Source organism: Bacillus rossius, chromosome 15 (genome assembly GCF_032445375.1).
Source record: "Bacillus rossius redtenbacheri isolate Brsri chromosome 15, Brsri_v3, whole genome shotgun sequence".
Taxonomy (NCBI): domain Eukaryota; kingdom Metazoa; phylum Arthropoda; class Insecta; order Phasmatodea; family Bacillidae; genus Bacillus; species Bacillus rossius.
The window spans coordinates 41,193,313-41,215,226 of record NC_086342.1 but is presented as its reverse complement, the minus strand read 5'-3'; the positions used below and the strand labels follow the sequence as shown (position 1 = coordinate 41,215,226).

The window sequence follows — 21,914 nt, the reverse complement described above, 5'->3', positions numbered from 1 at the left end:
GCCAGAATCCAGACGCCAGAGGAACATTTACCTACTACTGAAATAGTATGTAATACTACAAGAAAGATATTGAAATTTTGAACACACGGCTATGGTTATTTTTTGCATACTACATTAAAAGATACGTTTTTTTATATAGAAAATACTGAGTATTTCGAACGAAAATCGGAACGTAATTGTACATTTTCATATATGTTTAATTTATTTTTAAAAAAAATGAATAGATAACAGCTTATTCAATAATTGTACTCTATTTTGTTTCATCTTGAATAAAAATATGCGCAGATAATAATGGAGTGCTATTCAGAAAATACTTTACACATCATTTTGACTGTTGCAATAACTGGGACAACACAAAGCATAAAACCTAGGTAAGAATCCTAACTCATTATTTCTGAAAACACTACTTTGTAGTGATACACTTTTTTTTAAGGAAATGTACAAATTTTACATGAAACTTTCTGTTCTATTAAAAAAAAAACGGGGTGTGGCTGTGTCATGGACACGGCCGTGTGTTGTACGTGAATACGTGTACGTAACATGTAATATTTTCTATACAAAATAGAAAATACGCTATTTCTTTTTATTTTAACACCATATATATTTACTGTAACTATTTTACACTAACGTTTGATATATTCAATCGATATATTTTGACGAGAGCTGACGATTGAAACTCAAATGAACGAAGTAGCTTCTCCGAGTCAAAAATTATACTACATGTAAATCTCGAAACGCAGCAAAGTGACCTGAAAATAGCGGCACTTCCCCCTCCACCGCGCGCGATGCGTCACAGTCCTCACTTAGCGTAACGAATAATTTGATCCTTTAGCTATTATCCAGTGGTGTAATTAAATTTTGGATGGAGATTATAGATATATAGCTGCAATCCCCTGATTTTGTTATCATTCGTTTTTTTTTTAAATGCCTCCCACTATGGAAGCAATTTTAAAGACGTATTTACGTCAAAAAACATTAAATTGGTTCTGAAAGCTAACTACTGTTCTGGTGTTACAACTGGTCTCAACTGTAAATTTTTTTATTTTAAGAAACCTCTCATTTAAGTGATTTAATTAACATTTATTGTTTCAGTAATATATAACTCAGAGCCTATTAAAGTATTGTGGCGGCTGGTTTGTATCTGCTCTCGCTAAAACAATGTTAACTGGTATTTACCTTAAAACATTTTGCATTAAAACACTTTGCCGTTGTGGCCACCAGGCCACATTTATATTTTTTATTTTGGCTATTTTTATTTTTCTCAATTATTTCAATTTAAAATTAAAAGTCAGTCGCAGTATTTTTAAATTATTTAATTTTTGTGAATAGTTTTTTATTTATTATTCATTAGTTTGGTTTGATTCAGTTTGTTTAATACTGTATATCGATATTGGTTGTATGGCCGGCTACTGGGCGCGGTATCGTCACCAGCGCCAGAGTGCGGGTGTGGGGGTCAGCTGTGAGCCTCGGGGAGCGATGGACTGCGAGTCGCCGCCGACGCACGTGCGCGGGAACTCCGCCGCGGGCAGAGGTGTACAATGCTTCCACACAGCGCCAGGCAGTCCGTGCCTGGGTTGGCATGGATGGGGCCGTACCTTGAGCTGCTACATGAGGAAGTGCCTCGCAAGAGAATACTTCGATAAGGTAAAGAGGCGACACGTGGTATTGTTTGGATTTAGCACAAAACTAACTTTCAAAATAAGATAATAAGTAAAATTTTGGTGCAAAAAGTTTGAACGAATTACCATCTTGGAAGCAATATTAGTTCACGTGCGTGTGTTGATTGGAGATACTCATTTTGCATGCAAAACATAACTGTGTCTATGCTCTTTACAATTACGTTGAGCAAAGTTAAGCTGTCCCGCAATTTCGTACGAAGTTTAAATTTACGTCAAGAATTTTTAAAATTTTAACTTTGTCTTTAGAAATAAGTTCGTCAACGGAACTGAATATTTTTGTCTCGGCTCCCTGCATATACTGTGGCGGCACACGGCGCTTTTGACTGGACAGAGTTATTTTGGTGAAGGTCAGGGACAAAGCTGTTCGTCATAACCTGGAAGACGAGAAATCGCGTATTTGCGTGTGGCGACGATTAAATCCGGCCCCAGTAGGACACATAAACTTTATATCTGATGTGTATTTTTAGGGATTTTATATTATTTATCTTTTTATATCATTATGTATTATTATTGTATTTTTATAATGATAAGCGCTGACTTATAATGTTTCAGCGTGGTTGTTTATAAGGGGCATTTAAAAGGGGAAATTTTATTTAGATTTTGCTTTATTTTATTTATCGGTTATGCTTATACTAAAATCCAGTAACTGCCATATACCTATAGGAACTGTATTACCATCTTAAGTATCGTGATGAAGTATGATTCAGTAAAACTCTGCATATTTGTACTCTGCATTTTTATTACTATTAGCCAAAGACTAGCCTATAATTTGTTTGATAACATTTCTATTTTTGGCTCGACAACTTGGGTAAATAGAGGGGTTGATTTGTTTGAGCTCTTAAATTTTTTTTGGTATTCCATATTTTTCATTGTATTTACCCTGAGAGTGTCGGGGACGCAACCCCCCTTCCATGTTGGACAGAAGGCGGGTTACACCGTAACTAATTTTCCTGTCACAGCCATCCAAAGGTAAACTTTTAAAATTACTAAAACTTAAAAGGGAACTCACAAATACGTAAAATAAACCTTTTTTTACATTTGTAAGCCAAATGATTGAAAATAATTATTACGTTTTACATCACATCTATTTTAGGCATAGACAGCCGCATCCAGTGGTGCAATTAAATTTTCGGATGGAGATTATAGATATGTAGCTGCAACACCAAACTGTATCCCCCGATTTTGTTATCATTCTTTTTTTTTTTTAATTGCCTCCAGTATTGAAGGAATTTTAAAGGCGGATTCACGAGAGTGTAAATAATGTTCGCAGGCTTTCACGGCCATTGTCTGAAGTAGCTTAGCTTCTGGGTTGTAGCCGTGTCCTTGGCGGACAATTCACCTGTTGTTTCTGGTCGACACTGCAGTCGCCATCATCAGGGAACTGCTGTAGGTACCTACTGAAGGTAGGTAACTGCTGGTAGGTACCTACTGAAGGTAGGTAACTGCTCCCTGATGACGGCGACTGCAATGTCGACCAGAAACGACAGGTGAATTGTCCGCCAAGGACACGGCTACAACCCGGAAGCCAAGCCACTTCAACAGAGTGAGAGCGACGCAGCAGGCACCGGAGGGAGAGGAATGTGCCGAGAGTGCGGGAGACAGGCGGCAGAAGTGCGTGTGGAAGAGGGTGTGGAGTGTGGGCACGAGCAAACACGCGCTCCTGCCCGCCTCAATGGCCGGCCTCATGTACGACGAGTCACCACCACGCGTCCACACATCATCCCTCTTCTCCCCCCACCCCCTGACAACCCCCACACACCCGCGTCCACACATGCCCTCGACATTCACCCGCACAAGTGCCGAAGACCTGCTGATGCAAGCAGTTGCGGTGGTGAAGAAACAAGTCACTCGACACACACAACATTATTTTTTTTTAAATTAAGACCAGATGGAATGAATCGTTGAAAATATTTCCTATTTTAAGAAATTTTTTAAGTAGTACCGACATCAAGTAGATATATTAAACTAACTCTTTTTTTTAAAAAATGTAAATTAATTTTCTGAACACAAAAAAAAATTAAAAGTACTTCCAATTTGTTCTAAAAGGATTTTTTTTTGAGGAATGTATCCATAACTTGGAGCATTTTTGAGCTTAAAGGAAAAGAAAAAAAATTACAAAAATTACAATTACATTTATAAATTAAAAAATAACATTTTAAATATGTCAAATCTTAAATAATTTCTGACAAACATTATTCGCTAAATAAATGGTAGATTTTAAAAGATCTATATCGTACTGTTGCCAAATTTATTATCAAAGATTTGAATATATTTAAAATTAAAGTAAGAAAATTAATAAGTGAAAATCAAACGTTTCGAAAAATTACTCCCGATTACCACCAGCTTAAAATATAAAATTAAAGTGGCATTCTGTAAAATGACATACCTAATAATAATAGTTACGAAAAAATAGACACTTTAGTTCATGGAATTTTAAACATAGAAAGTGGTATGAGATTATAAAACACTTAAAACTGTTCCATCTGCATACGCCATAACACAACATGTTACAATTATAGTGGTAAAAAAATCTTTTGGTACTGAAACCCAAAACATTGAATGCACAACATACATGCGTGCGTGGTCTATAGTTACTTTAAGTAATAGCCTCAGTCCACTTGCAGGTGATTCAAGAGGTTGTACGGTTGGTAAAAACACTTAGCGCTTGCATAAGATCCCTCGCTTGAGTTGCGGAAGAATCTTACCTCAACTCACAATGCGCGCGATTACAGTGCACTCGAGATCAGTGAAGGAATCAGGATATGTGTGAGTGCATGTGTACAAGCTAACCTGTCTTGATCTGGTACAGGAAAGCCTTGGATCAGTCATCCAACAGTTGTTGCAGGGGCAGCCCGCGGTCCGGCACGTCGAGGTCCAACAGCTACTTCACAAGGTGGTGGAAGACCAGGTGGTACTGATTGGTCCAGTATGAGTTTGGAAAGTGTAGGAGAACAGTTACCTGTCTTGACCTGGTACTGGAGTCTTGGAGCAGTCATCCAACTGTCATGCCAGTGGTCTGACACGTCGAGGTCCAACAGCTACTTCACAAGGTGGTGGAAGACCAGGTGGTACTGATTGGTCCAGTATGAGTTTGGAAAGTGTAGGAGAACAGTTATTTGTCTTAACCTGGTACTGGAGAGTCTTGGAGCAGTCATCCAACAGTTGTTGCAGGGGCAGCCCGCGGTCCGGCACGTCGAGGTCCAACAGCTACTTCACAAGGTGGTGGAAGACCAGGTGGTACTGAATGGTCCAGTATGAGTTTGGAAAGTGTAGGAGAACAGTTACCTGTCTTGACCTGGTACTGGAGAGTCTTGGAGCAGTCATCCAACAGTTGTTGCAGGAGCAGCCCGCGGTCCGGCACGTCGAGGTCCAACAGCTACTTCACAAGGTGGTGGAAGACCAGGTGGTACTGATTGGTCCAGTATGAGTTTGGAAAGTGTAGGAGAACAGTTACCTGTCTTGACCTGGTACTGGAGAGTCTTGGAGCAGTCATCCAACAGTTGTTGCAGGGGCAGCCCGCGATCCGGCACGTCGAGGTCCAACAGCTACTTCACAAGGTGGTGGAAGACCAGGTGGTACTGATTGGTCCAGTATGAGTTTGGAAAGTGTAGGAGAACAGTTACCTGTCTTGACCTGGTACTGGAGTCTTGGAGCAGTCATCCAACAGTTGTTGCAGGGGCAGCCCGCGGTCCGGCACGTCGAGGTCCAACAGCTACTTCACAAGGTGGTGGAAGACCAGGTGGTACTGAATGGTCCAGTATGAGTTTGGAAAGTTTAGGAGAACAGTTACCTGTCTTGACCTGGTACTGGAGTCTTGGAGCAGTCATCCAACAGTCATGCCAGTGGTCTGACACGTCGAGGTCCAACAGCTACTTCACAAGGTGGTGGAAGACCGGGTGGTACTGAATGGTCCAGTATGAGTTTGGAAAGTGTAGGAGAACAGTTACCTGTCTTGACCTGGTACAGGAGAGCCTTGGATCAGTCATCCAACAGTTGTTGCAGGGACAGCCAGTGGTCTGACACGTCGAGGTCCAACAGCTACTTCACAAGGTGGTGGAAGACCGGGTGGTACTGAATGGTCCAGTATGAGTTTGGAAAGTTTAGGAGAACAGTTACCTGTCTTGACCTGGTACTGGAGAGTCTTGGAGCAGTCATCCAACAGTTGTTGCAGGGACAGCCAGCGGTCTGGCACGTGAGGTCCAACAGCTACTTCACAAGGTGGTGGAAGACCAGGTGGTACTGATTGGTCCAGTATGAGTTTGGAAAGTGTAGGAGAACAGTTACCTGTCTTGACCTGGTACTGGAGTCTTGGAGCAGTCATCCAACAGTCATGCCAGTGGTCTGACACGTCGAGGTCCAACAGCTACTTCACAAGGTGGTGGAAGACCGGGTGGTACTGAATGGTCCAGTATGAGTTTGGAAAGTGTAGGAGAACAGTTACCTGTCTTGACCTGGTACTGGAGAGTCTTGGAGCAGTCATCCAACAGTTGTTGCAGGGACAGCCAGCGGTCTGGCACGTGAGGTCCAACAGCTACTTCACAAGGTGGTGGAAGACCAGGTGGTACTGATTGGTCCAGTATGAGTTTGGAAAGTGTAGGAGAACAGTTACCTGTCTTGACCTGGTACAGGAGAGCCTTGGATCAGTCATCCAACAGTTGTTGCAGGGACAGCCAGTGGTCTGACACGTCGAGGTCCAACAGCTACTTCACAAGGTGGTGGAAGACCGGGTGGTACTGAATGGTCCAGTATGAGTTTGGAAAGTTTAGGAGAACAGTTACCTGTCTTGACCTGGTACTGGAGAGTCTTGGAGCAGTCATCCAACAGTTGTTGCAGGGACAGCCAGCGGTCTGGCACGTGAGGTCCAACAGCTACTTCACAAGGTGGTGGAAGACCAGGTGGTACTGATTGGTCCAGTATGAGTTTGGAAAGTGTAGGAGAACAGTTACCTGTCTTGACCTGGTACTGGAGAGTCTTGGAGCAGTCATCCAACAGTTGTTGCAGGGGCAGCCCGCGGTCCGGCACGTCGAGGTCCAACAGCTACTTCACAAGGTGGTGGAAGACCAGGTGGTACTGATTGGTCCAGTATGAGTTTGGAAAGTGTAGGAGAACAGTTACCTGTCTTGACCTGGTACTGGAGAGTCTTGGAGCAGTCATCCAACAGTCATGCCAGTGGTCTGACACGTCGATGTCCAACAGCTACTTCACAAGGTGGTGGAAGACCAGGTGGTACTGATTGGTCCAGTATGAGTTTGGAAAGTGTAGGAGAACAGTTACCTGTCTTGATCTGGTACTGGAGAGTCTTGGAGCAGTCATCCAACAGTTGTTGCAGGGACAGCCAGCGGTCTGGCACGTGAGGTCCAACAGCTACTTCACAAGACGATGGAAGACCAGGTGGTACTGATTGGTCCAGTATGAGTTTGGAAAGTGTAGGAGAACAGTTACCTGTCTTGACCTGGTACTGGAGAGTCTTGGAGCAGTCATCCAACAGTTGTTGCAGGGGCAGCCCGCGGTCCGGCACGTCGAGGTCCAACAGCTACTTCACAAGGTGGTGGAAGACCAGGTGGTACTGATTGGTCCAGTATGAGTTTGGAAAGTGTAGGAGAACAGTTACCTGTCTTGACCTGGTACTGGAGAGTCTTGGAGCAGTCATCCAACAGTTGTTGCAGGGACAGCCAGCGGTCTGGCACGTGAGGTCCAACAGCTACTTCACAAGGTGGTGGAAGACCAGGTGGTACTGATTGGTCCAGTATGTGTTTGGAAAGTGTAGGAGAACAGTTACCTGTCTTGACCTGGTACTGGAGAGTCTTGGAGCAGTCATCCAACAGTTGTTGCAGGGGCAGCCCGCGGTAGGGCACGTCGAGGTCCAACAGCTACTTCACAAGGTGGTGGAAGACCAGGTGGTACTGATTGGTCCAGTATGAATTTGAAAAGTGTAGGAGAACAGTTACCTGTCTTGACCTGGTACTGGAGAGTCATGGAGCAGTCATCCAACAGTTGTTGCAGGGGCAGCCCGCGGTCCGGCACGTCGAGGTCCAACAGCTACTTCACAAGGTGGTGGAAGACCAGGTGGTACTGATTGGTCCAGTATGAGTTTGGAAAGTGTAGGAGAACAGTTACCTGTCTTGACCTGGTACTGGAGTCTTGGAGCAGTCATCCAAAAGTCATGCCAGTGGTCTGACACGTCGAGGTCCAACAGCTACTTCACAAGGTGGTGGAAGACCAGGTGGTACTGATTGGTCCAGTATGAGTTTGGAAAGTGTAGGAGAATAGTTACCTGTCTTGACCTGGTACTGGAGAGTCTTGGAGCAGTCATCCAACAGTTGTTGCAGGGACAGCCAGCGGTCTAGCACGTGAGGTCCAACAGCTACTTCACAAGGTGGTGGAAGACCAGGTGGTACTGATTGGTCCAGTATGAGTTTGGAAAGTGTAGGAGAACAGTTACCTGTCTTGACCTGGTACTGGAGAGTCTTGGAGCAGTCATCCAACAGTTGTTGCAGGGGCAGCCCGCGGTCCGGCACGTCGAGGTCCAACAGCTACTTCACAAGGTGGTGGAAGACCAGGTGGTACTGATTGGTCCAGTATGAGTTTGGAAAGTGTAGGAGAACAGTTACCTGTCTTGACCTGGTACTGGAGAGTCTTGGAGCAGTCATCCAACAGTCATGCCAGTGGTCTGACACGTCGAGGTCCAACAGCTACTTCACAAGGTGGTGGAAGACCAGGTGGTACTGATTGGTCCAGTATGAGTTTGGAAAGTGTAGGAGAACAGTTACCTGTCTTGACCTGGTACTGGAGAGTCTTGGAGCAGTCATCCAACAGTTGTTGCAGGGACAGCCAGCGGTCTGGCACGTGAGGTCCAACAGCTACTTCACAAGGTGGTGGAAGACCAGGTGGTACTGATTGGTCCAGTATGAGTCTGGAAAGTGTAGGAGAAATGTTACCTGTCTTGACCTGGTACTGGAGAGTCTTGGAGCAGTCATCCAACAGTTGATGCAGGGGCAGCCCGCGGTTCGGCACGTCGAGGTCCAACAGCTACTTCACAAGGTGGTGGAAGACCAGGTGGTACTGATTGGTCCAGTATGAGTTTGGAAAGTGTAGGAGAACAGTTACCTGTCTTGACCTGGTACTGGAGAGTCTTGGAGCAGTCATCCAACAGTCATGCCAGTGGTCTGACACGTCGAGTTCCAACAGCTACTTCACAAGGTGGTGAAAGACCAGGTGGTACTGATTGGTCCAGTATGAGTTTGGAAAGTGTAGGAGAACAGTTACCTGTCTTGACCTGGTACTGGAGAGTCTTGGAATAGTCATCCAACAGTTGTTGCAGGGACAGCCAGCGGTCTGGCACGTGAGGTCCAACAGCTACTTCACAAGGTGGTGGAAGACCAGGTGGTACTGATTGGTCCAGTATGAGTTTGGAAAGTGTAGGAGAACAGTTACCTGTCTTGACCTGGTACTGGAGAGTCTTGGAGCAGTCATCCAACAGTTGTTGCAGGGACAGCCAGTGGTCTGGCACGTGAGGTCCAACAGCTACTTCACAAGGTGGTGGAAGACCAGGTGGTACTGATTGGTCCAGTATGAGTTTGGAAAGTGTAGGAGAACAGTTACCTGTCTTGACCTGGTACTGGAGAGTCTTGGAGCAGTCATCCAACAGTTGTTGCAGGGGCAGCCCGCGGTCCGGCACGTCGAGGTCCAACAGCTACTTCACAAGGTGGTGGAAGACCAGGTGGTACTGATTGGTCCAGTATGAGTTTGGAAAGTGTAGGAGAACAGTTACCTGTCTTGACCTGGTACTGGTGAGTCTTGGAGCAGTCATCCAACAGTTGTTGCAGGGGCAGCCCGCGGTCCGGCACGTCGAGGTCCAACAGCTACTTCACAAGGTGGTGGAAGACCAGGTGGTACTGATTGGTCCAGTATGTGTTTGGAAAGTGTAGGAGAACAGTTACCTGTCTTGACCTGGTACTGGAGAGTCTTGGAGCAGTCATCCAACAGTCATGCCAGTGGTCTGACACGTCGAGGTCCAACAGCTACTTCACAAGGTGGTGGAAGACCAGGTGGTACTGATTGGTCCAGTATGAGTTTGGAAAGTGTAGGAGAACAGTTACCTGTCTTGACCTGGTACTGGAGAGTCTTGGAGCAGTCATCCAACAGTTGTTGCAGGGACAGCCAGCGGTCTGGCACGTGAGGTCCAACAGCTACTTCACAAGGTGGTGGAAGACCAGGTGGTACTGATTGGTCCAGTATGAGTTTGGAAAGTGTAGGAGAACAGTTACCTGTCTTGACCTGGTACTGGAGAGTCTTGGAGCAGTCATCCAACAGTTGTTGCAGGGGCAGCCCGCGGTCCGGCACGTCGAGGTCCAACAGTTACTTCACAAGGTGGTGGAAGACCAGGTGGTACTGATTGGTCCAGTATGAGTTTGGAAAGTGTAGGAGAACAGTTACCTGTCTTGACCTGGTACTGGAGAGTCTTGGAGCAGTCATCCAACAGTCATGCCAGTGGTCTGACACGTCGAGGTCCAACAGCTACTTCACAAGGTGGTGGAAGACCAGGTGGTACTGATTGGTCCAGTATGAGTTTGGAAAGTGTAGGAGAACAGTTACCTGTCTTGACCTGGTACTGGAGAGTCTTGGAGCAGTCATCCAACAGTTGTTGCAGGGACAGCCAGCGGTCTGGCACGTGAGGTCCAACAGCTACTTCACAAGGTGGTGGAAGACCAGGTGGTACTGATTGGTCCAGTATGAGTTTGGAAAGTGTAGGAGAACAGTTACCTGTCTTGACCTGGTACTGGAGAGTCTTGGAGCAGTCATCCAACAGTTGTTGCAGGGGCAGCCCGCGGTCCGGCACGTCGAGGTCCAACAGCTACTTCACAAGGTGGTGGAAGACCAGGTGGTACTGATTGGTCCAGTATGAGTTTGGAAAGTGTAGGAGAACAGTTACCTGTCTTGACCTGGTACTGGAGAGTCTTGGAGCAGTCATCCAACAGTTGTTGCAGGGGCAGCCCGCGGTCCGGCACGTCGAGGTCCAACAGCCGCAACATCTCGGCAGGGTGGTGGAAGTCCAGGATCTTCTTGTTGCGGTCGTGCGTGTCCTTGACGAACTCCACCAGCAGCTCTGTCACCTTGAGCAGGAACTCGCGTGTCGCCGCGTAGCCGTCCTTGTTGTATGGCAGTAGATCTGCAACAGTCATGGCGCCAGTCAGACACACCGGCCTCTCTTCAACAATCACGTCTCTTTTAACTGCACGGTCATACGAGGTGGTAACAAATAGCATAACTTACCAGGAAAACAATAGACATGAAAGGATTCAGCATTGTATTTTTAGGACACACTCTCATCCTTTGCCTTGAGTGATTTAGGGGAAACATGAAATTTCTTAACCAGGGCGGCCTCACCCAAAATTCTACCATGGATCAAATCGGATAAGAGTTTAATGTGTTGCTATTGCACCACCTCGCTTCATTAACAACACCAAAATTAATCTTTATATCCTACTGGCGTTCCCGTTGTGATATTACAAGTGGTAAAGATCTCCAGCATTAAATTGAGACTTGGAACAATTTTTGATTACATAATGTAAATCCCACAAAAAAAAAAAAAAGCATTCTTGAATCAGACAAGAATTCAACTTGGTACCTAGAGAGTGGCAACTAAGTATCATTACCAGTGATATTCGTTCCATAATTATGGTGACCTGCCCCATTTTACACATCCTGCTCGGATCTACCTGGATCAGATGTTCCCTGATTGTTAACACGAAAGTGAAGTCCCATGACTGACTTGACCATCTCTTTCGTATGATTTGACACGACTCAGTTTATTTTCGCTTCAAAATGTTTGTTTGCTGAACTCTTTAATGGAATTAAAGCAGAATTAGAGCGACGCCAGGGCTATTGACCCGCGTGTAACAAAGCTTCTTGCATGGGTGTCATGAGTAATACAAGCTGGTATATTTTTTTAATATGTTGTGAATCGAGACGTTATAGTTTGCCAGTATAGTACACAGTAACATAGTTCATTGCATCTTGCTAATACGTAATGGGGCCAATGCCCACTGACAATTGTATTGAGAAGTTAAATTTTGGTTTAGCAGTACAATAGTATAAATTATTTCTAATAATTTTCTTATTTTACAATTTATACTTTTATCTTTTAATTACAGATACCTTTTAATTTTAAATTGTTTTATTTCAAACGATTTAATAATAATTTTATCAGTACAGTGTTATTACCTTTTTTATATTTAATGTTTAATTCTTTTAAATGATTGCAGTATTTATTCAATATTGATATTTTAAAAGACTATTTAAGTACCTAGGTGAGCGCGGGAAAGTGCATTGTTGTCAGTGCAAGACCGGCCTAGTTGCGTATTGTGTTTCTCGGAACCGTCGCGGCAGAGCGCTAGTGGCGGTGACGTCACGCAGACATGTGGACGGCGACAGACGCTGATTGGTCACGCTGAGGACATAGGCGCGTGGCGGCCCGCAAACTGGGAGAGCACATGCTGTGGCAGATATACCATCTCTGTTCATCGCGAGTAGACCTCTGGGACTTCAGCAACGTTAAAACATTACCAACAATTCTAATAGTCTATCCTCTATCAGATCTTTAGCTCTAAGAAGAGAGCTATTAGAAGCCCTTTTTATCTATAACTGTTATGCTAATAAAACAAAATGCAATTATATTCCAGATAATATTGGGATTAAAGTACCCACCTATAACAGTCAGCAGGCACCTTTATTATGCTCCTTAGGCAAAACAAATGATATATTATACAGAATTATATCAAATTTTAATAAACATGGTTGCTATTTCTTTCTATCAAAAAATAATTTAAATATAAAACAATTTTCTTATCTTAATTTAAATTTAATATTTTTAAGGTTAATGATGCTACCATATTTAATTTTTTTTATAAACAGGTACTTGATTATCTTTATTGTTGTTATATAATCATGAAACTTGTTCTTGTTTATCTGTTAGTTGCCTGCTGTGTTGTCCTGTGTATGTGTTATTATAGTATTGTCCTCAATGTTATTCATTTTGTTTCATGTGGTTGTTTTGTCTATGTAATTTTTGACGTGACAACGTCTAATAAATCGATGAACGCCGGCTGCACGCACGAAAAAGGATGACTCATTGTCCCGTTTCGCTCATTGTCCCGTTTCGCTCATTGTCCCGTTACGCTCATTGTACGCTTGCGCCGCATCTATCACTTTTTCACTCGATTGGAACAACCATCGATTTGACGTTTTCGAGGCACATTAAACTTGAAACACTCCCATTCGTTTCCTCCTTTTCCTATCATCGTCCTATCCTTAACAGAATAACATAGATTGGAAGAAGTTAAATAGGAAACATGTATAAAAGTTATAGTTAAAATAATCTCTTCGTTAAAGTAATAAACATATTTGAATTAATGAGTGCAAATAAAAGTAAATTTATCAATTAAATTGTAGATTTCTTTTCACTCCTTTGTATCCATACAAAATAGTGATAATTCAATAAAAATGATTCGATAATTTTCATAAAAGTATGCAATCATTTTATCAATGTGTTTTATGATGTTGTCATGTTAAACTATCGTCTGTAAACCGACTTTACAGACATCAAATTTTTATGTTCATCGTGCCTACCACCCATGGCCTTATGCCGTCGGTAGGCATGTAACAAATTGATAAATAAATAAACAAACTGTATTTTGGGCCAGTCACTAAGGTCCAACGACACGACCCTGCAGGCCCCAACGGCGAAGACGTACAATTTTTACTTTTGCCAACATAAGCAAAAATTATAGTTTTGACTAAGTGAGCTCAACTGTGACGTGAGAAATAAGTAATTTTCTTTCGCACTTCTAATCAAAGTAATGAATTTTGCATGTGTGTTCAGTCTGACAACAAAACATTTGGAACTTATATAGAGACGATAGTTTTTTTAGGATATACTGTATAGATTTTTTGGTAGTGCAAGCTTAGGAGTTTATTTGAATTCGTCAGAACATCGATAACATATATTTCTAGTGTCGGAGCACTGCCCTTTTTTCTTCATGAAGAACGTAATTTTAAACTCGCGTATTTTTGAGCTCAAAAACATTTTAGCTAACTTTTACAATTGTATGAAGCATTTGGAAATATTACTTATAGTTAATATTATACTAAGTCATGCTGTTAAATTACCCGATGTTTTATATAACATGGATGTAATTGAGTTATATATTTTAGTAGGTACCTATTTTCATGCTAAAGCATTTAGTGTATTTATATATTGTCCTGTCATAGGTACAGCGATGCGTTTTGCACATTGTCAGCTCATATATATATATATATATATATATATATATATATATATATATATATATATATATATATATAGCCTTGTAAAACATATTTTCTATCTTTTGTTTTGAAAAGTATTTATTTTATCAAACAATTTTTTTCTTGTTCCAGGCCGATTATATTTAGTTTTTCAACTTAATTTGTTGATGTTATTAACATCAGGTTCAAGGGAATATATAGTTAAAAAAATTTGGGGCAATTTTAAATTACGTGATATTTTTGCTGTTAAATTTTGTTACGCTTCCACCTGGGTGTTAAGCTTGAGGTTTCTCGCGTGAGATTCAGAGAAAGAGAGAGAGCGCCCACAATAAATATTAGAGTTTGTTTGTTTTTATGATTTTTACTCAATCACATTTTTAACCCTAAGTATCCAGGTGCGGTGGTCTAAAACCGCGACATGTTATCATATATGTTCAGCCCGTCTACTTTCCTTCTCTACCATCTCCACTAACGATATATGTATGTTCCTCCACAACTGCCTGATAGGTCGTGTTTGAAGCAGTCTCGGGGTAAACGTCATGGATAGCGATCGTGGAGTTCGGCAAAAAAATTCGTCCCTAAGATCCCGATTTTGAAGCCTTCACGAATCGGTGGACACTAGTTATGCTGATGACTGCGATGAAGATATTGCCATTCAGTGACCATCCCACACCAGAAGAAGAATAAGACACTAACACAAGTGACAGTGAGGTTTCCACATAACATGAATAAACGTAATACTCAGTTCTAATTTGCTACTGTAATAAACAGGTACAAATCGGTCGCAAAAGTATTTACATCTGGAAAACGATCACAAAAGAACAAAATTATGTTACAGCTACCTGAAACTGTATGGACTTTGGTTACGAATGGTCATGTGCTTCAAATAATTGTAAAATGGACAAACATCAAACTTGATGGACAAAGAGTCTAAAAAGACAATGTAAATGGAGCCAGTAGGAGTGATATTGAAATGACAGATTTAAAGGCACTAGTTGGTCTGTTGTTCTTTTCAGCAGTCTTCAAATCTAGCCACGAGTCCACAATTTATTGATGTCTGTCTGCAATAGATGGAAGTGGGAGGCGCATTTTTAGGTGAATTACGAACAGTCATCCGTTTGATATTCTCCTAGCAAACGTTCGGTTTGAAAAAAAACTGATGGGAGAAATGAAAGAAAAAATATCCAACTGGATGCCCTCATTGAGAAATGTTCGTTAATTTCGTCATAAAGTGCCAGATTAAACATAGTCCTGGATCGTGTGCTGGTGTATATTAAATGTTTATAAGCCCCACAAGGCACTGAAAACTCCAAATTTAAATGTTCAATATCAGAATGTTTGTGCCTGAGGATGGGAACAGATGTCAGTTCACGAAACGTCGCAACTGTTGTCATTGTCAGTGCTATCGTTGTTGTGTTGTCCACAGTACTTGTTTATCTTCATCATTGTGTTTTTGTGTTTGCTGCGTTGCCTGCACTTAATCTTGTCTCGTCGATGTTACCTCACTGGGTCCGTCTGTGTTGTTATATTATTTTTATCGACTAAGTTCCTTCAGAGGAATTCTTGTGCTGTCTGATATTCAGAGGTTGAACATTTTTTGTCCGTGCTGTCGGGGTGTGTTGTCCACACACTTGCTTAGTTTCATCGTGGGATACGTTTGTCCGACATCAGCTGATTCAATCTTGTTTTCTGTGAAATTTTTACCTTCATAATATTATTTTTTGAAGTGAAACTTCTAATGCGACTTCCAACAAGGTTGCGTTAAACGTTTAACGCTCCTGGGGAGGGGGAATAGAAAGAGAGAGAGCGAGAGTGAATGCTATTGTAAGGAACTAAGTAGAGAGTAAGAAAAAAATAAAGATCCTGACAGTTTGTAGTGTCGCCATATTTGTTTCTATTTTCAATACCCTTTTTGTATATTACAATTTAAATTGCAGAAAAAAATCATGATTCATAGACACATAAATAGTGAGTGTGTGTCATTTCTGTATGTCCACGAGGTCTCGCCGCGTCAATTTTCTCCTTGGGGCGAACCCGTGCGCTTAATTAAATAAACAGCTTAGTAGTATGTAAATGGGGCTACTAGATCTGGGTTCTGGGTGTGGAGCCGAGAGCCGGCTCCGCCATATTGGATTGTGACGTCACGGCGACCATCTTGGATAAGTGTAACGGGACATAGAGTAACGGGACATAGCGTAACGGTACATAGCGTAACGGGACAAGTAGATCACGGTGGCCATTTTGGATCCGCCATCTTGGATCCGCCATTTTGGATGACGTCATTGTGTTCTCGAAAATTCCGACGATGTGTTTTCCGCCATTTTGAATGATGACGTCACCGTTGCAATTTCCGTTACGGCCGCCATCTTTAATTTTTTTATTTATTACCCGATTGAAATGAAATTTTTTTTTAAAATTATAGAAAAATCCAATAATAAAATTTTAATAAATTATTAATAAAAAATATACTTTTACGACATGGAGCTCGGAGTCCTCGGTTCGAACCCGAGTGCAAAAAAATAAAAATGGCGACCGATCCCTCCTCAATGGTGACTGCAGGCAGACTGACTCCCACCACTTTTTTTAAAGCATATATATCGTCACCTAGTATGACGTCATGTACGCCATCTTAAAATTTGGACGTCATCTTGAAAATCTTTATTTATTATCCGATTTTAATGAAAAAAATTCCAAAATTCATCAAAAAATTAACGTAATTGAATTCTGTTTGATTATATCGATGAACGTCCCTGGTTCGATTCCCGGCGAGAGTAAACGGTCGATCCTTCCTCCATGAAAGCTACCTAGACTGATCTAACACCAACAATACCAAGGTATATATCGTCAACTGGTATGACATCATGTCCGCCATCTTGTCTTCATCCGCTGGAGACCACCATCTTGTTTTCGTCTGCTAGAGTGTGCCGATACCATGTAGTATAATTATCTGGTCACCATACTTTTGTCCTCAACTGTTGACATTGAACATTGACCTTAACCTTGAACCTTGACCTTGAACTTTGACCTTGACCTTGAAATTTGACCTTCACCTTGAAATTTGACCTTGACCTTGAAATTTGACCTTGACCTTGAAATTTGACCTTGACCTTGAAATTAGACATTGTCCTTGAAATTTGACTTTGTCCTTGTCGACCATCATGGATCCGACATTTTATGTTCAGTACATGCTACCAGGAGCTACCACCTGCTGGAGTACGCCATATTGTGTGTACTTGTATTATAGAGTACATTTCCATCTGGATAATTTTATTCTAACCCGCTACAGTGCAGTAATCATTTATTATGGAGGTGCCCTCCGCCATCTTGAAATTCGGCCGCCATCTTGAAATCATGTAATAATGTAGCTAGAAAAGCGGGAAAAAATCCAAAATTCATTAAATAAATCACTCATTAATTTACATATTGATTCGATCGATTCCCGTCCTCGGTTCGATCCCTGGACGATACAAAACAACTTTAATTTAAAAAAATACTAAAAAAGTGTTAGGTTTGAGAAAATAAAAACACCACAAGTTCTTTTAAAAAAATTTTATTAAATAAAGTCAATACACTACTACAAGTACAAAAAAAACACTGACAAATTACCAAAGCCTTTTGGATTCCTCGATTCAAACAGTCTTCTTATTGTACGGACTAAGCCTTTTACATGACTTTAAATGTCTATCCGATCCGTTCATCACCGCAGCCAGAGACGGACTGAAGTTCATAGCACCTATACATAGTCTCATTAGCCGATACAACACATGAGTCAAATCAATAACCATGTTCATTATACGTCTCGGAGCATTTTTTATAATGACGATGTAAGCTATCGAGACGTGAAATTAGTTTATTGCACTTATTGCACTGAAATTGTATTCTTTGAACATTATTAGAACAACCGCTTCTTTCATGTCTGCGAGCATTTGAGGTGATAGTAAATGATGCACCACAGTATTTGCACTGATGCGAAGTACGCTCTTCATTAATTGAAGTATTCAATGCTGATGAAACTTCAGCTGATGGTGGAACAGCACATATCGAAGTCTCCTCCAGTGTTGTCAGAGGCGTTGCCAACGGGATCTGCTCCAACATCGTCGGCGCCGACGTCATGGTTCCCGTAGTCGATGGTACATCCTCCATCGAGTACGACGTTAAAGTCGGTAAAGATGCCATCGAAGTCTCAAGAACAGGCAATTACGCGACTTATGCACCAGAAGAAACAAACTAGGTGATCCGTACACCGTCGACGGCAGTAACAAACTGAGCGTCCTGCTGTCTAGGACTCGTTTATATACATTAACCGGTTTGAATAATACGCTAGTCAAATCAAGAACAATTTACTAAAATACTAGAGTCAAAACAACATTAAAAAAATAGAAGCACAATCAACAAAAAAGGAAGCACATTTGGAAGCACCTTCAAAAAAGGAAAAACAATAGGAAGCACCGACAACGAAAAGGCAGCACAATAGGAAGCACCGACTACGAAAAAACAGCACATTTGGAAGCACTGACAACGAAAAGGCAGCACATTTGGAAGCACCGACTACGAAAAGGCAGCACATTTGACAGCACCGACAACGAAAAGGCAGCACATTTGGAAGCACCGACTACGAAAAGGCAGCACATTTGGAAGCACCGACAACGAAAAGGCAGCACATTTGGAAGCACCGACAACGAAAAGGCAGCACATTTGGAAGCACCGACTACGAAAAGGCAGCACATTGGGAAGCACCGACTAAGAAAAGGCAGCACATTTGGCAGCACCGACAACGAAAAGGCAGCACATTTGGAAGCACCGACTACGAAAAGGCAGCACATTTGACAGCACCGACAACGAAAAGGCAGCACATTTGGCAGCACCGACAACGAAAAGGCAGCACATTTGGAAGCACCGACTACGAAAAGGCAGTACATTTGACAGCACCGACTACGAAAAGGCAGCACATTTGGAAGCACCGACTACGAAAAGGCAGCACATTTGGAAGCACCGACTACGAAAAGGCAGCACATGTGGAAGCACCGACTAAGAAAAGGCAGCACATTTGGCAGCACCGACAACGAAAAGGCAGCACATTTGAAAGTGCCATCATCGAAAACGCAGCACATTTGGAAGCTCCATCAACAAAAAAAGGCAAAGAGGAAGCACAAGTTACGAGATCTAAGCCTTAGTTAGAAATCAGAATACAAGAAATAAAAACATTAAATTCTTATAATCTAAATTATTTATTTTATTGCTTTACATTATACAAATGCAAGTAAAACAAGCTATTATTGTATGTAGCCAGCATTCCTCAGTTCCTTGAGTATGAAGGATATTTCTTTGATGCACGAATAGTTTCCTGCACAAAGCGAACCATGTAGAAGTCTTAGCCGGTCAACCAACATGTTTGGATCTTTCCATGATGTGTAATCAATCTCTTCTACCACCATCTTCCTTGCACCTTTATAAATATTATGATCTCTGGTGTCTTCCGTTTTACCGCCAACCTCAGGGTAACTTTCATGTTTGAGACGGTGATCATCACAAGCTTGATCAGATTTATTTAATATATCACGTCGTTTCCACCGTTTCGGTCTCAGGACACCGCCACATTCTTCGATCTTGGCAGCTTTAGGTGCTTCATCATAGTCTATGTCTTTGTCAACAGCCTCAGAGTCACTGTAACAATCACCGTAGAAGGAATCGTCTTCACCCAATTTACCGTAATAATTCGATGTTGATGATGTTGAAGTGTCTTCATCGTCTTCATGCTTCCTTTTTAGGAGTCCATCATTTTTACAAAGTAGGAAAGATCTACTTGAATTCGGCTGGAATATATTCTCACTTTTCACGTTAAGCATTCTTCCATTGTCTTCATTCTTCCGTAAATCATCAACCTCCTTCAATTTAAGTTCTTTGTCGAGATCGGAAGAGCCAAGAAAATTATTGTCGTAATGTAGATCACTCTTCCTTAGGCTAGTAGATTCATCGTTGTCCTCTAGCTTGTACGCAGGCTTGGCGCTACAAGTTCTGCCATGTCTTTTTAGGCTCTCTCTCCATGTAAACAACTTGCTACATCGAACACAACTTATCATATTGCGCAGTGGATTTTTAACACAGTCATTCTTCTCGTGTTGTCTTTTATTCTTTCTCAAGATAAACTCTTTACTGCAAAACTTACACCTATGTTCTTTCGATACAGCGTCAGATCCCAAATCAGAATTCATATTAGTTACTGAGACTAATGCCAGATACCAATTGAGTGTTTTAAATTAGATCCAATACTTAAATAGAAATTTTTTCATATTTCATCAGCGAGAATTAATATATCTCATGCAAAAGTACTTTATGTATGTAGTTCTGCTTTTCAACAACAGATGTCGCCACATGTTGCTTGCAGGTAAATAATATTTAGTTCTTTTATGCGGGATGCCTGATGCTCACTAACGATCGCAAAAGAAGGATGGCTCCGATAGACTCCAAGGAAAAGGAAGTTCGTCTCGCATGTTGGTGCTCCACAGATGTCTCATGGCATAATATTAATTTGACTGAGTAATGATATGTGTTAATTCCACCTGATAAAAATATTGCAAGTTTTGATTTAGTAGCAGACATTATCGAATTAAATGTAACTCCAAATAAAATGGCATGTCTCATTAGACAGAAAATAATCCATGCAGAGAGCGGTTTCTCAGAATAGTCAGAAACACTTGAAGAAACCACAGGAATGATTGCAAGAACACGGGAAAAACCATCAAAATATTGACAAGAATATTCAGGAGCACACGGAGAAAACCACCATAATATTGACAAGAATAATCGGAAGCACACGGAGAAAACCGCCACAAGTTTTCTTTGTTATCATAAAATTACAGAAAAAAAATTAATAAATAAAAAAAACAACAAATTCAAAAACTGATTCTGGCTTGGACTAGAACTCTATCTTTGCTCAACAATGAGAAGTTCACAAGCTAGCATAATCAGTTTTTGAATTTGTTGTTTTTTTTTTATTTATTAATTTTTTTTTCTGTAATTTTATGATAACAAAGAAAACTTGTGGCGGTTTTCTCCGTGTGCTTCCGATTATTCTTGTCAATATTATGGTGGTTTTCTCCGTGTGCTCCTGAATATTCTTGTCAATATTTTGATGGTTTTCTCCGTGTGCTCCTGATTATTCTTGTCAATATTTTGATGGTTTTTCCCGTGTTCTTGCAATCATTCCTGTGGTTTCTTCAAGTGTTTCTGACTATTCTGAGAAACCGCTCTCTGCATGGATTATTTTCTGTCTAATGAGACATGCCATTTTATTTGGAGTTACATTTAATTCGATAATGTCTGCTACTAAATCAAAACTTGCAATATTTTTATCAGGTGGAATTAACACATATCATTACTCAGTCAAATTAATATTATGCCATGAGACATCTGTGGAGCACCAACATGCGAGACGAACTTCCTTTTCCTTGGAGTCTAGCGAAGCCATCCTTCTTTTGCGATCGTTAGTGAGCATCCCGCATCCCGCATAAAAGAACTAAATATTATTTACCTGCAAGCAACATGTGGCGACATCTGTTGTTGAAAAGCAGAACTACATACATAAAGTACTTTTGCATGAGATATATTAATTCTCGCTGATGAAATATGAAAAAATTTCTATTTAAGTATTGGATCTAATTTAAAACACTCAATTGGTATCTGGCATTAGTCTCAGTAACTAATATGAATTCTGATTTGGGATCTGACGCTGTATCGAAAGAACATAGGTGTAAGTTTTGCAGTAAAGAGTTTATCTTGAGAAAGAATAAAAGACAACACGAGAAGAATGACTGTGTTAAAAATCCACTGCGCAATATGATAAGTTGTGTTCGATGTAGCAAATTGTTTACATGGAGAGAGAGCCTAAAAAGACATGGCAGAACTTGTAGCGCGAAGCCTGCGTACAAG

General features: G+C 41.5%; 1 protein-coding gene across 1 annotated transcript in view; it reads right to left on the bottom strand.

The window, feature by feature from the left end:
* LOC134539438 (glutamate decarboxylase) overlaps nucleotides 1-21,914 on the bottom strand; it is a 157,052-nt gene that overhangs the window by 57,379 nt on the left and 77,759 nt on the right. The window contains exon 2 of the mRNA XM_063381475.1: nucleotides 10,612-10,848. Coding sequence (XP_063237545.1) covers nucleotides 10,612-10,848 — 237 coding nt within the window. The remainder of the gene's footprint in view (nucleotides 1-10,611; nucleotides 10,849-21,914) is intronic.